The 12,726-nt window shown below is 50.2% G+C and overlaps 1 protein-coding gene across 1 annotated transcript; it reads right to left on the bottom strand.

The window, feature by feature from the left end:
- Nucleotides 1–5,307: 5,307 nt before the first annotated feature.
- CST5 (cystatin D) lies at nucleotides 5,308–9,951 on the bottom strand. The gene is made up of 3 exons (XM_007961975.3): nucleotides 9,618–9,951; nucleotides 7,513–7,626; nucleotides 5,308–6,287 (listed from the first exon to the last, which is right to left on the bottom strand). The coding sequence occupies exons 1-3, from the start codon at nucleotides 9,849–9,851 to the stop codon at nucleotides 6,204–6,206; spliced, it is 432 nt and encodes a 143-aa protein (XP_007960166.3). The 5' UTR covers nucleotides 9,852–9,951; the 3' UTR covers nucleotides 5,308–6,203.
- Nucleotides 9,952–12,726: the final 2,775 nt, after the last annotated feature.

Genomic DNA, 12,726 nt, shown 5'->3' with positions numbered 1-12,726 from the left:
CCAAGAGATGGTGGAGTCAGGACCCACATCACAAACATCCTGCCTTTTAAACTACAGGGGGTGTTAAGTTTGTGAAAGTTTGGAACATTTTTGTCTAGGAGATTGGATATCTCCCTTCAACAGATGATGCAAATGTTCTCACACCTGAGACCTGCTGAAGAAAACCAATGCTTCGTCTGGAAAGTTACTTGTTCCCAAAAATCTCTTGCTCAGCTGGGTCTTTTTTCCCCTCTTCATCCCTAGTGAAATGCAAACCAAAGTGTCCATCTGTATTGGACTTGGTGAAATATTTTCACTCATATAATTTTCTTTGATCCATCTGATGAGGAAGGTTGGGCAGGTACCAGAAACCGCTTGAACTCTTAAGTAAATAAGTAGGAGGTAGGTTGAGGATAAGGTGTCAGGTCATGTAATTTTCAGCTTAATTATGTTCTTATCACACAGTAAGCTTCATCTGTCACCCTGGCTCTGGGACTGACAGTAATGTGTCAGCTCCATCGCTCCTAGGAGCGTCCTGGCTGCAGGTAGCAGGAGTCCTGAGAAACACTGGCTGCCTCTCCCATGACCATGACGACACTGGTTATTTACCAAAGGTCGTGGGGGTGGTGTTCACAGAGTTGGACACCATAGCCCTAGGCATCCTGTCCCACACTACAGCCGGAAAGATGAGGAGTAGGAGCAGGAGGAGGTCACAGGTCATGAGAGGAGGGTGGGGGAGGGAGGAGAGAGAGAGAGAGAAAGAGAGAGAGAGAGAGAGAGAACTCTCCTCAGGGGCCTTTCTCTGTTTATCCAGCAGATACTCTCTTAGTAGTAACCTGGCCGAGTGCTTAGCAGTTGTTGGCTGGACTTGAGCTTTATTTCCCCAGGGGTGAGGAAGGCTTGGAAGTCCATTGGTCCATTGCCTGATACTTTCAGTCTTTGCACTCAGGAACAGGCAAGAGGAAGGGAATTGACAATGGCTGGTGAGGTTTCCAGAACAAAGTCCCTTAATATGAGAGTTCATCAAGAGCTTGTAGAAACTCCATTGTACTCTGAAGTTTATGAATATGTTTATGCCGAAATGTGTACACACACACACAGCATTTCTACAATTTTCATCAGATTCCTAATGAGATCACTGACTGCGCACCATTTCAATGTGTAAGTATGGGTGCTGAGATGTGAATCGAATGCTCCAAACTTGTGCTGAAATTAAGTGCAGACCAACCTCTTCAAAGTTGGATGTTTCTTACTTTCAACGTAACTGAGCAGCAGGCTACCTCCTCCTTACATTCAGTGGGAGTAGAATACAGGAGAATGAAATAGATCAAGCACTCTAAATCCAAACTGGAGTCCACCTGCTAATTGCAATCATTGTGTCCACAGGAATGGTCAGCTCTTTGCTAGTAAACGCTCCTTAGGGAATGTGAACGAAGATACTGTTTTCCCCAGGAGCTCACAGTGTAGCTGAGAGAGGATCTATCCAGAAATAGTGTCATGAAAAACAAGGAAAAATGTATTGAATACTGAATGACTTTTGCAACTTAGGGGGCAGGGGAAACCCCTGATGCTGAAAATCAACTCCTGATTCACTCGTAATTAATGTGCTATTAAGCATATGCAGGCATGTCAACCACACCAGTAGACATCTAGTCATAGCGTTCGTTAGTTTTTAAAATGCAGACATAGGGAGGTACAATGATAAACAACCTATATCATCACCCAAACACCCATGGATGACATTTAAAATAATTAGAACATATGCACATTGTAATAACATTCAAATGAAACATAAAAATGCAAAATTCTTCTCCTCTTGCTTTTTCTTCTCTCTTCTCATCTTCTCCCCCTTTCTCTCTCTCTCTTTCCCTCGGATGTGTTTGTGTGTATAGATATGTGTATATGTCTGTGTACATGTCTATATACACACATACATGTGTGTTTAGTTTCACTTTTGGAAAGAGCTTTGTATTAACATACCATATAGATCTTGTTTTCTATAAAATAATATATTCAAAGTGTATTAAAAAATTTTTTTCATTTTTAACACATTTATTGCTATGTAATTCTTCTTAATGATAGCTCCATCATATGTGTGCATAATTTATTTATTCCCTCTCCAGTCATGTCATCATTTCGATCATGCTGAAGTTTGTGCTATTACCAGGATGCTGCCATCCTACCCACAGGTTTCACTGAGTGCTGGTGACACAATGGATGATGTGAATTCCTAATAGGGATTGGTGTAGGGGGTGTGCATGTGACCCAGCCCTAGCCAATGAGACTGCAGAGGTGGTGAGCCAGGGAGGAGCCTCCTCACATTTAGGAAGTAGGTGTGGAACAGAGGCTCTTTCCAAGGCTCTTTCTGCCTTTGGATGTTGGTGTTGATGATGTGATGTCTGGAGCTGTTGCAACTACCTTGCTACTGCCTCACCCAGGGGCTTCTTATCATGAGGGTACAGCATTCTCTTTGCATTGAAGACATTTTTAATTAGGGACTTAGTTTACAGGTGGTTGAAAGCCTCTCAGCAGGTCCCAAGGCCTCTGCAGTTTCTTCTGCATGGTTTCTCCTTCCCTCACCTCTTCTTCATGTCTTCTTCTACTTTTGTGGCTGGTGGATTTGTCTCCTCCCTCACGTCCCCCTTTGCCCACGCACTATGCAAGAATACTGGAGTCTGCCCATATGTGTGTGAGTGGCACAGACAGGAGGGGCGGGCCTGACGTCCCTCCCCTCTTATCCTGATGACCCTCTCAGCTGCAGTCAACAGAGATGTAAAACCGTGACCAACAGGTGAGATGACTTGAAGAGATACTTCTTCCAGGACAAACACCTGCACGTTCAATGAGCACATCAACATAGCACATCATGATACGTTTGCACAATTTTGAAGCGCACCACACAACAGTGACCATTTAAAAATGCTGTGTTGGTGAGCATTGTTAATACAAAGAGTCTTTAAGATCATCACTCTTATGTCTAGAAAATTTAGACAGCACTAAAATCTTAGCGCTCACATATGAAAGGAAACTGCAAGAGGCTTTTCCGAATTTGACAACAATCAGGAAATATTGCCTGATATTACCAATATGAGTTTTGAAGCACAAAAAGGATGTTATGAACCATTAAGTTCACAAATCATCAAGCTGTTAGTGGAAAGACTGGTTTATCTTTCTGCTGTATTTATAAAAGTTCTGTTACAAATTCAATGTCTTATGATGAGGCACATAGTGATTCATTAGCTGAATATGGAAACATAGGGAGAAAATATTACAGAGTTGTGTCAACTAGTTAATTAAATAAAAACATTATATGAGACAGTAAAAATCATGTGGATTAAGGAAGGGCAAATCTGCCCTTTCTTCTGCAGGGTGGATGGATGGACTGATGGGGTCAAAGCCAGTGGCATCATGAACAGGAAACAATGTTTCTCTCAAGCTGCAGCTTTGAACTGTCAAACAGCCTCTGCCTTGGCTGTTGGCTGCTTTCTGACTCAATGGAAGACCTTGTTCTCTAGCGTCAGGACTGTCAGAATCTTTGCTTATGACTGAGAAGAACATCCCACTGCCTGGAGGATCTGGGTCCATCTTTACACAGAAGAACAGAGCTGCAGAGAAGGGGTTTCTGGATGGAACATTCCACATCTGGCTGAACCTTATGGGTTCTGAGGATGTAGGAGGAGCGGGGTGCACTTTGCAGTCCACACCTGACCCTGGCTCCTTTACACAGAGGCCTGCCATGCTCTGAGTGCATCAATCCAGCCTCAAAATCCCTTCCTCCAATCCTGTGATAACCATTTTTCCTTTGTTTGTTGAGTCATCTGAAGATCCTTGTTGTGACTTTGTTCCCTTATTGCAGCAACCCAATACTGAGTGTGTTGACTACAGTACTGATTTTGGTGGCTGACTGCACTAGGATGTCTGTTATGTTCTGGATTTTGTGGGTGTTTGCAGTATATCTCAATGTTTTAAAAAGTGAGTATCTTTGCCATAATTCATTTTTTTTCCTAAATAAACATTAACTTTTGTGCTTTCTTTTGTATTGCTAATATTGCTCTATTTTTCATACAGAAATCCCCCATATTGTATGAGCCTCAGGCCCTGCAGCACCTGCTCTGTCTGTGGTCCTGTGGAGTGTCCACCTGCCCAAGGAAAGACTGTGCTGTCTCTTGCTTCCCAGGCCTCCGATCCACTCACTCCTCCTTCCAGAGTGATTTCTCTATGCTGGATGAGGGGTTTCCAACCTCTGCCATTTCCATCTTTTACCTATGATCTGGTGCATGATTTTTTCTGAAGGAACTCTTAGAAGACGCTTAGCATGACCTGATCAGGAACCGTCTCTACCCTCTTCCGAGGACACAGCTCAGTGCCCAGCAGATGGACGTGTTCACTCTCAGCTTCCCCACATCCTGCTCTGCTCCTAGGGAGCAGACACTCAGGGAAAAGGTGGGGGGAGTCCTGTGCAGAGCTCCAACATCACACCATCTTCCCCAAGGTAGAGAGAATTGGGTCAGAAAGGGACTGTTTTTCAAAAAATCAGTGTTCATTGTGTGCCTGGATGGTAGTTCCTTTGGTTAAAAAACGCTTCATCCACGTGGAAAATTATGAGCGCCTCCCTGCAGGGAAGACTTTGCCCCGGCCACAACATCTGTGCACCTGCTGCTCTGCCCTCGGCCCCTCTCTCCCAGTAGAAGCCTGAATCACTAAATGCACCCTCCACTGAGAGCATGAGGCCCAGATTTGACTCCCCCTCTCATGGCTGCCTGGGCACTGCTTCACTTCCCACATCACACACTCGGTTAAATCCCATGGGGGTGGAGAGCAAATGGAAGCAGATGCTGCCCATGCTCCCTGCCAGACCATTCTCCTCCTGGCTTCCTAGGTGCGGCACAGTGGGTGCTGGCCTCAGGGCTGTTTCAACAGCTTCCCCTTTGTCATTTCCCCCTCAGTGTTCATGGCAGCCACCCTTGGTCGATGCAGCTGTGAGTGGGGAAGGCATTTCAGAGCCTTGGACCAGAGGTACCTCCTGTCCTGAGGGGTGCACCCCCTTCTCTCTGAACTAAAATAGCAAAGAGAAGGACTATGTGGGCTTGGGCCCATGTGACTTAGGACTGTAGCCTCCTGCTAGAGGCGCAAATATCTACTATTCTATGAATGATGCTGACACTAAGATTGTTTTTATTAATGGAAACATCCTCCTTGGAAAACACAGTCCACTTCATGCCAGTCCCATTTGTGTTTTAACTTCTCTAACCCTAATATTAAGTTTGATATGAGGACTTTTTAAAACTTCAAGTCCAGAGAATAGGCTGGTGGGTGTGAATTGACAAAATCACCCAGCCTGGGCACCCTCCCAGGATGGATGACAGCAGGCGCTGCTTTCTCTGGGTGATCTTGCTTGTCTTTGGTCTGATTGGCATTACTTCCAATCAGTTACACACACAGACACACACTTTTGGACTTTGTTTCCGTATCGGCACCTAAAGTCTCTTGTGGAAAGAAGCAGACATCGATCGCTATCTATTTAGTGTCTAGGGGATTTGATGAGAGCAGCTCAGTCCCTGGAGTCTGCTCAACTCTGCGAGCACAGATGGAATCTACGGCCTGGCGAGCTCCACCGAGGCCTGGCCCCTGCTTGTGGACACAGCCAGCCCCTTCCTCTTGGTCTGACCAGGAGCTCAGGCCAAACCAGCAGCCCAGCTTCTGGGGCCAGTAGCCTGGGCACCCTGCTCTCCCTGACCCCCTCACCAGGGGCTGCTGCAGCTGAAGGCCTGGGTTCCCAGCACCTGGCTGCTGTCTCGCTGCTCTGAGACTCAGGTCTCCTATAGCACCTGCTCCCCTGACAGCCTTACTGTGGCCACGTCAATTCCTAGATACTCTTCTGATCTCCACACCAGCAGGACAAGGAGGCTTCATAGGGAACTTCAGAAACCCTGCCTGTGAGCACATCCCCAGACAGCCAAGAACTGAGGGAGGTGATGCTACTGTTTAATTGCAGGAGTTGGGAGAGTGTGCACTGCACACTGGGGCTATGAGAAGCAAGAAGGAAGGAGCAAGGGCAGAGCTCCCTGCTGAGCAACAAAGGCCTCCTGTCACCTTCTCTCTGTGTCTCCTGGTGCAGGCGCATGAGAAGATCTCCCCCAGGGCGGGGCCCACCAGTCCAGGGGTGGGAGCCCTACAGGGGTGGGAGTAGCAGGTGGTCAGTGTGGGTGGCCTTGCACAGACCCCTAGACTTTCCGGCACTTGTAGTTCAGAATGGAAATTTTATTCTCCTGGGAAACTTCATTGATCTGGAAAGAGCAGAACTCTTCCTGTGAAAGGAAAGAGAGGGAGAAAATGAGTGTGTGTTACAGTTAAAGCCAAAGATGCCCAGGAATGGGACATCAGAATGGGGGTGAGAATGGATGGAGATGAGACACTGCCCCCGACCCCGACCCACCCCTGCCGAGTTCCAGGGCACTGAACCCAACTGGGCAGTGACTATTCCATCGCCCCTCCCAAGGCTCCAAGTCATCAGGTGTCATTGGGCCCCCACCCCAGGCTGCAGGATTCCTGTCCCAGCACAGCCCTGTGAGGAGCAGCCTGTGCATGGCCTCGGGAGCCCCAGGGGTGCAGGGCAGGGGGAGGCAGCTCACTTCCCCCGCTCCTTCCACCCCCAGCACCCAGGCCAGCACTAAGAGGGGCCAGAGGGAAGAACCCAGGGAACTGGAAATTGCAACTCAAAGTACCCGAGCTGGTGAGGAGATGACAAGGAGAGTGTGGCTCTGCCCTGAGCCGAGACCTCAGAAGAAATCCTGTGTTATTGGAGAGGCTGGTGTTGGGTGAGCTGGGGCAGGTCCAGGGCTTCTCAGCCAACAGGCATTTAATTCCCTCTAATCTGCTCAGAGAGGCTGTGGCTACAGGCAGGTGCCTGAGGCTGGGATTAGACAGAGCCTCTTCTTTCTGACCAGAACCCAGCCCAGCACCTGCTTCCTCCAGTCCAATAAGCAACACCCCAAAGCAGGCAGAGTTGACCTCCCAGTAACCATTACTAAGCTAAAGTCTTCCTAGCAAATCAAATTCATCACCCCCTCCACACCACTCCATCTGCACACACAAAGGCATCTATATAAACTCACAGCAACCCTCAACCACACAAATCTATGCGTGAATCCACATACTCTTTCACACATCCACACACACGTGCACACACACTCCTGTGCCCCTTCCTCATGTATGCACACATATGCACCTTTCCACATGCATACCCATGTGTGTATACATCCCACACATACATTCATGCACACACAAAACTCCATATGCACACACACACATTCATTCACTTCACAATACCCGTCTGCACATGTATGCCAAGCACACATGCGTCTTCCCATACACGTGACCACATCCTTGCATACATGGCTTTACAAGTGTCTGCACACATGCACACATGCCTTCCAAAGCATGTACAGGAGTACAGGTGCGTGCGCGTGCACACACACACACACACACACTGCTCTGAAGTTCTTGATGCCCTGACCCACATCAGGCACATACCTCTTTCAGTTCTGGCTGGTCATTGAAGGGGCAGTTGTCCAAGTTGGGCTGGGACTTGGTGCATGTGGTTCGACCGAACTTCACATTGAAGTAGTAGTTCACCCCATCCACGACCTACACGCGTGGAAGAGCAGGAAGCAGGGACAGCATGCTGTCAGTTTCATGCACACACAGGCACTTCCCTGTGACTGAGTCACTGGGCTTGCCTGGGGCTTGATGCTGCCCACACTGTTATCCAAAAGGCACACAAGCCACCTTCTCCTACTGACTGGCTGGCAGGGGTACTGTGTTTATATAGATGCCTATGTATGTGCAGATGGAATGGTGTGGAGAGGGGCGAGGGCCCAAGAACCAAGCAACTGGAAATTGCAACTCAAAGTGCTCGGGCTGGTGAGGAGATGACAAGGAATGTGTGGCTCTGCCCTGAGCCGAGACCTCAGAAGAAATCCTGTGTTCTTGGAGAGGCTGTTGTCAGGTGAGCTGGGGCAGGTCCAGGGCTTCTCAGCCAACAGGCATTTAATTCCCTCTAATCTGCTCAGAGTGGCTGTGGCAAGCAAGCTGTCTCATGCAGCCCAGTGGGAGGAGAAGCAGGGGCAGGGCAGGTGGAAGCCGGGGCCTAAAACCCCCTTTGTTGGACTTAGGAACAGAAGGCACAGCTCTAGGGAGCCAGCCAGGAGGGACAAAGAAGCAGTCCTGGTGCCAGGCTTGCAGGGCAGGGACTAAACACCAAGTGAATGCTCCTTCCCACAGCAAATAATTAACTGAATTCTGCTACCTGATGGTGACATTTCAGCTAACTTCCAGCTCCTGGCATTCAGTCCACAGAGCATCTTATTCCCATCATTTAACCCAGAGGTATTTTTCCTCATTTATCAGTAGGAAATGAGATGCTCACATACATTGATGTTTTAGGCCAATAAACATTGCTTCCCACATGCCTCCATTCCAGGTGTGATTTTGGAGGCAATAGTTCTCAAATGAGTCACACACCTGCATGTCTTACAGTTGCAACTTCAGAAGAGAACTGAATACTCTCCCTGTACAGTGCCACCCCCAGATATGACTTGTCAGACAGTGGAGAAGCATGGGATGAGGGACCCTGGGACGAGGGTGCTAGACCTTGCCATGTGGAACCATACACAAGTCCTGTGATCCCTCCCGTGTCAGTCGGCTCCTCTGTAAAACAGGCTCCAGGGCCCAAAGATCTACATCATTCTGTGCTTCACTCCAAGGGAGTGTCACACTTGAGAGGGAGGTGCAGGCCAGCAGGGACCATGGCACCAGGGAGTGCCCCTCATGTGCAGGGAGAGGGCTGCAGGAAGAGAAATAGGGCTGGTCTGGACTCCTCTGACTTTCCAAGAGAAGATGGAGGAGCTCTAAGGGCTGGCGGGCCATACAGCCCTATTGTCGCTGTGTCACTGTTTGCTGCTCTGTCATGGGACACAGGTCAAGCTGGGCTTGGTCGCCTTGCTGAAGCTCTCTCCCTCCAAACTCAATCACCTCCTCCACTCTGCTGGGTGACTGCTGTCTGTCCTCATCTGGCTGAGGTCTAACTGCATCAGCTGGTAGAGGCAGGGTCAGGCGTGCTCCACTCCAGCAGGAACCCAGCAGTCCTGGGCTGTAGGGAGTGGTCAGCTGGCCTGAGGGTGGAGGCCGCTAGCCCTAAGGGGCTGTGCCCAGGGGCATGACTTGGGAGGGAAGCAGGGCTCTGCTGGACAAGGAGCCAGGCTCTGGTGTAGCCTCTGTGGAGAGGACTCAGGGAGGAGGATGAGCCTCATGGCATGAGTCTCATCCTGAGCAGCACCAAGCCCACCCAGAGTCAGCACAGTCTCCACCCACACCTGCTGGACCCTGGGAAATGGCACGGTCACGGCACAGACCCAGCGGCTGCTGCAGGTTAAAAGAGGTGGAGGGGACGGGACAGGGCTGAACTGCACTCATGGCCCGGGAATGTCCTAGGGCATGAAGGCCATCAGCAGACAGTCAGGGAAAGCTGAATGAGTCTGAGGTTTAGATAATGTTGATTTGCTGAGAATGATCCCAGGGGTGGGACAACAAATCCCAGGGGTGGGACTCAGGATCCCCAGGGTGGTGGCAGCACCCACCTGCTGGTAGGCAGCCATCACCTGCAGGGGACGGCTGTAGTACTCATCCTTACTGATGTCCTTATTGTACTCTCTGATGGTGAAGTTCAGGACGCGCTGCACACTCTTGTCATTGAGGTCTGCAGCATGGATGTCGCCTGATGAGGTCCTCCTAGACTGGGCCAAGGCACTCCTGGCCAGGACCACCACCAAGGCAGTCAGCAGCAGCAGTGGGGCACGCATAGGCCAGGCCATGGTCTACTGGAACACAGAGCAAGGAGCGGGATCTCCCCGAGAGCAAAGAAGCACGAGGTTGAGGCAGGAAGCCCAGGCCAGAAGGCAGCTGTGCATTTATCCTACTTGGGTACCCCCAACCCCACCTGCTCCCTGACCCCGCCCCTGGCTCCTCCTCCTCTTTCTACCCCTCCTCTCTGTCTCCATCTCCCTTTCCACCCCCAACCACCTCTCTCCCTCCCTAAGTTCCCTTTGCTCCTCTCACGCCTCCTCCTCCTCCTCCTCCTCCTCCTTCTGCTCCTCCTCCTCCTGCTCCCCACTCCTGTCCTGACTGCAATCTCCCCCCAGCCCTGCCCCTTTTCCCCAGTGCTGGAAAGCTTGGCTCACCCTGGATTCCAGAGAGGTGACACTGCTGCCTGGGCTGTGAAATGTTGTGACCGCCTATTTCCTCATGAAGTGAGAAATACAGGGCTTGGCATCCTAAAGTCTTCAGATATCAGGGACACCCAGGAGCACGTGGTCACGGTCTTGGAGCAGGGAGCTGTTTCAGAAGCTCCGGGGTGACCTTGTCCATGCCCTGTTCTGGGGAACCTCTTTGCCAAACATGAAGTAATTAACCTTTGGGAAAAGGTCACTGGGTTCTCTTTTCATAACTCCTCATTATTCAATAAACAAACCTGTTGCCAGCTTCCCTCTGCACCAGGCAGTCTGGGCGATGGAGCCATGGACATGACCTTGCAGAGCTGCCATCCAACAGAGATGTGACAGAAACCCAGGAGAAATTTAAAACTTTCTAGGAGACACATTTGAAAACGTTAAAAGACACAGCTGAAAGTAATTTTGGTATTTCTACTTTAACTTAATATATCCAAAATGCTGTCAACACATCAGAACTATTCCTAAGGAACTAGTTTACATTCTTTGGTATGTGTGTAATGTCTTGAAGTTCCCTGTGTATTTTTTACAGTTAGACCAAGTATTATTTTGGATTGGCCCCTTTTCAAGTGCCCTGTGGCCACGAGTGGCTGCTCGTGGCTGTGGTACTGCATAGCCCAGCCCTTTAGGGTGTGTGGGAGGATGGGGGAGTGGTGATCAATAATTTAGATCAAGGAATTATAGCCGCTCAGTTAGAGAGAGATGGGTGCCACTAGACCCTGGTCAGGGAAGTCTTTATGAGACTGGAAAAGTTGAGAAGCCCCAGGCAGCGGGGAATAGTCAGTGCAAAGGCCCTGAGGCAGGGCTGGGCATGCCTACTCCAGGAAAAGGAAGCTCTTGGAGGACGTGTGAGCAGGGAAGGGAATGACCTGGAGTGTCATGATAACTGTGGGTGGGGCCGGGTGGAAGGTGCAGGGAGACCCCTGGCAGCCAGTGGGGGTGTTGGGAGAGGGAGCAGCAGCCTCGGGATGAAAGTGGGAGCCCAAGAGCCTCTCTTCTTCCTCCCCTCTGGGAGACATGGTGCCGGGGCTGGTCCTCTGTGCCCAGAAAACTCATGTAATATTTAAAAAATCACTTTGAATGAGGTAGAATTTACATACAATAAAATGCCTAATTGTATGTGCCCAATCTGGGGGATTTCATAAATGCATACACTTGTGTTACCACTTTGTCCAGACCTGTGACATCTGCCTTGCCCCGGATAGTGTCCTCCTGCGTCTGCAGCTTACCTTCATGCCCACCCTGGCAGCCCCTATCCAGCCCTGTAGACTCCTTTGTCACCAGTCCTTGAGCTTCCCAGGAATGGAGTCCTGCAGAGCGAGTCCAGGTGTGTCTTCAGCCTTTGCTCAGCATGGCTTTCCAGCAGCCCCCATTGCTTCATTGCCAGGATTGTGAGTGCAGCTTCTCCCCAGACTGAGAGAACCTGATCAACTGGGTGCCCTGTTGGCTGACAAAGCCCCCAGCTTGGGATGCTGCGGGTCTGGGCTGGAATGTGACTCCAGGAGTGGGGAGGGTGGAAGGAGGCTCTGAACAGACAGCTGCTCTCTTTTTTCTGTCAACCCCATTCTCCATGCTTGAAGGTGACCCTGTGGCAAATGCTTATGGCGAGGTGGCAGCTTGGCCAGAAACACCAGGAAACCCTGGGCTTTGCAGGGCACCCAGAGGACTCTCCTGGGAGTGGTGAAGGTGAGAGTAAGCCAGGGTCAGCCCAGACCTGCTGTAATCCTGGGGCTTGGCCATGGCTGGGGCTGGATTAGCAGGAACCCGGCAGTGGGAACAATATTACTCATTGGTGTATTGAGTTTAGCCAAGGCCCAGTGACCATCTCACCCCGCTGTGAATCCAGCACCCCTAGAAAAACCATGCAGCCCAGTAGATACAGCAGGTGGCCCAGGGATGGTGTTTACTGCTGGGTGAGGGAGGGAAAGTCTTCAAACAGGGCTGCACATATGCCTCCTAGTTAGACAGGACATGAGGAGAGATTCCCAGAGAGGGAAAGAGAGGACAGCCCCTGGCCAGGTGCTTGTGAGCAGAATGGTCATCTCCCAAGTGTGGGAATTGGGTCTCCTCTGTGGCTCCCACCTTCTCTGACCACTGGGGCTCGAGTCTCAGGAGGATGTGTTGTACAGAGGGTAAGCTGAAATACACACAAATATCTCCCATCTTTTGTCATTAGGAAGGAGGTGCAGGTCATCCACATAACAGATATATGGTGGTGGGTGGAGTGTGGGGTGGGAGCTGGAGTGCTGGCCTATTTCCTGTATGTGATGCCACCGCCGGTGGTCATCCGCTGTCAGGACTCGAGCTATAGGTGGGGTCAACAGGCCTGATACAGTGACCACTCTAATCTTTGTGGATCAGACCCCTGCATAGGGCACTCTCAGGAGCTACAAGAGATGCATCCAGTGTGGGTGATGGTAAGTGGAAGGTTAGGGTAGATGGACAGCTGCTCCAGCTGCTG

This window comes from Chlorocebus sabaeus, chromosome 2 (genome assembly GCF_047675955.1).
Source record: "Chlorocebus sabaeus isolate Y175 chromosome 2, mChlSab1.0.hap1, whole genome shotgun sequence".
In the NCBI taxonomy this organism is placed as follows: domain Eukaryota; kingdom Metazoa; phylum Chordata; class Mammalia; order Primates; family Cercopithecidae; genus Chlorocebus; species Chlorocebus sabaeus.
Note: the sequence above shows the minus strand (reverse complement) of the source record. Positions and strands in the feature narration are given on the sequence as shown.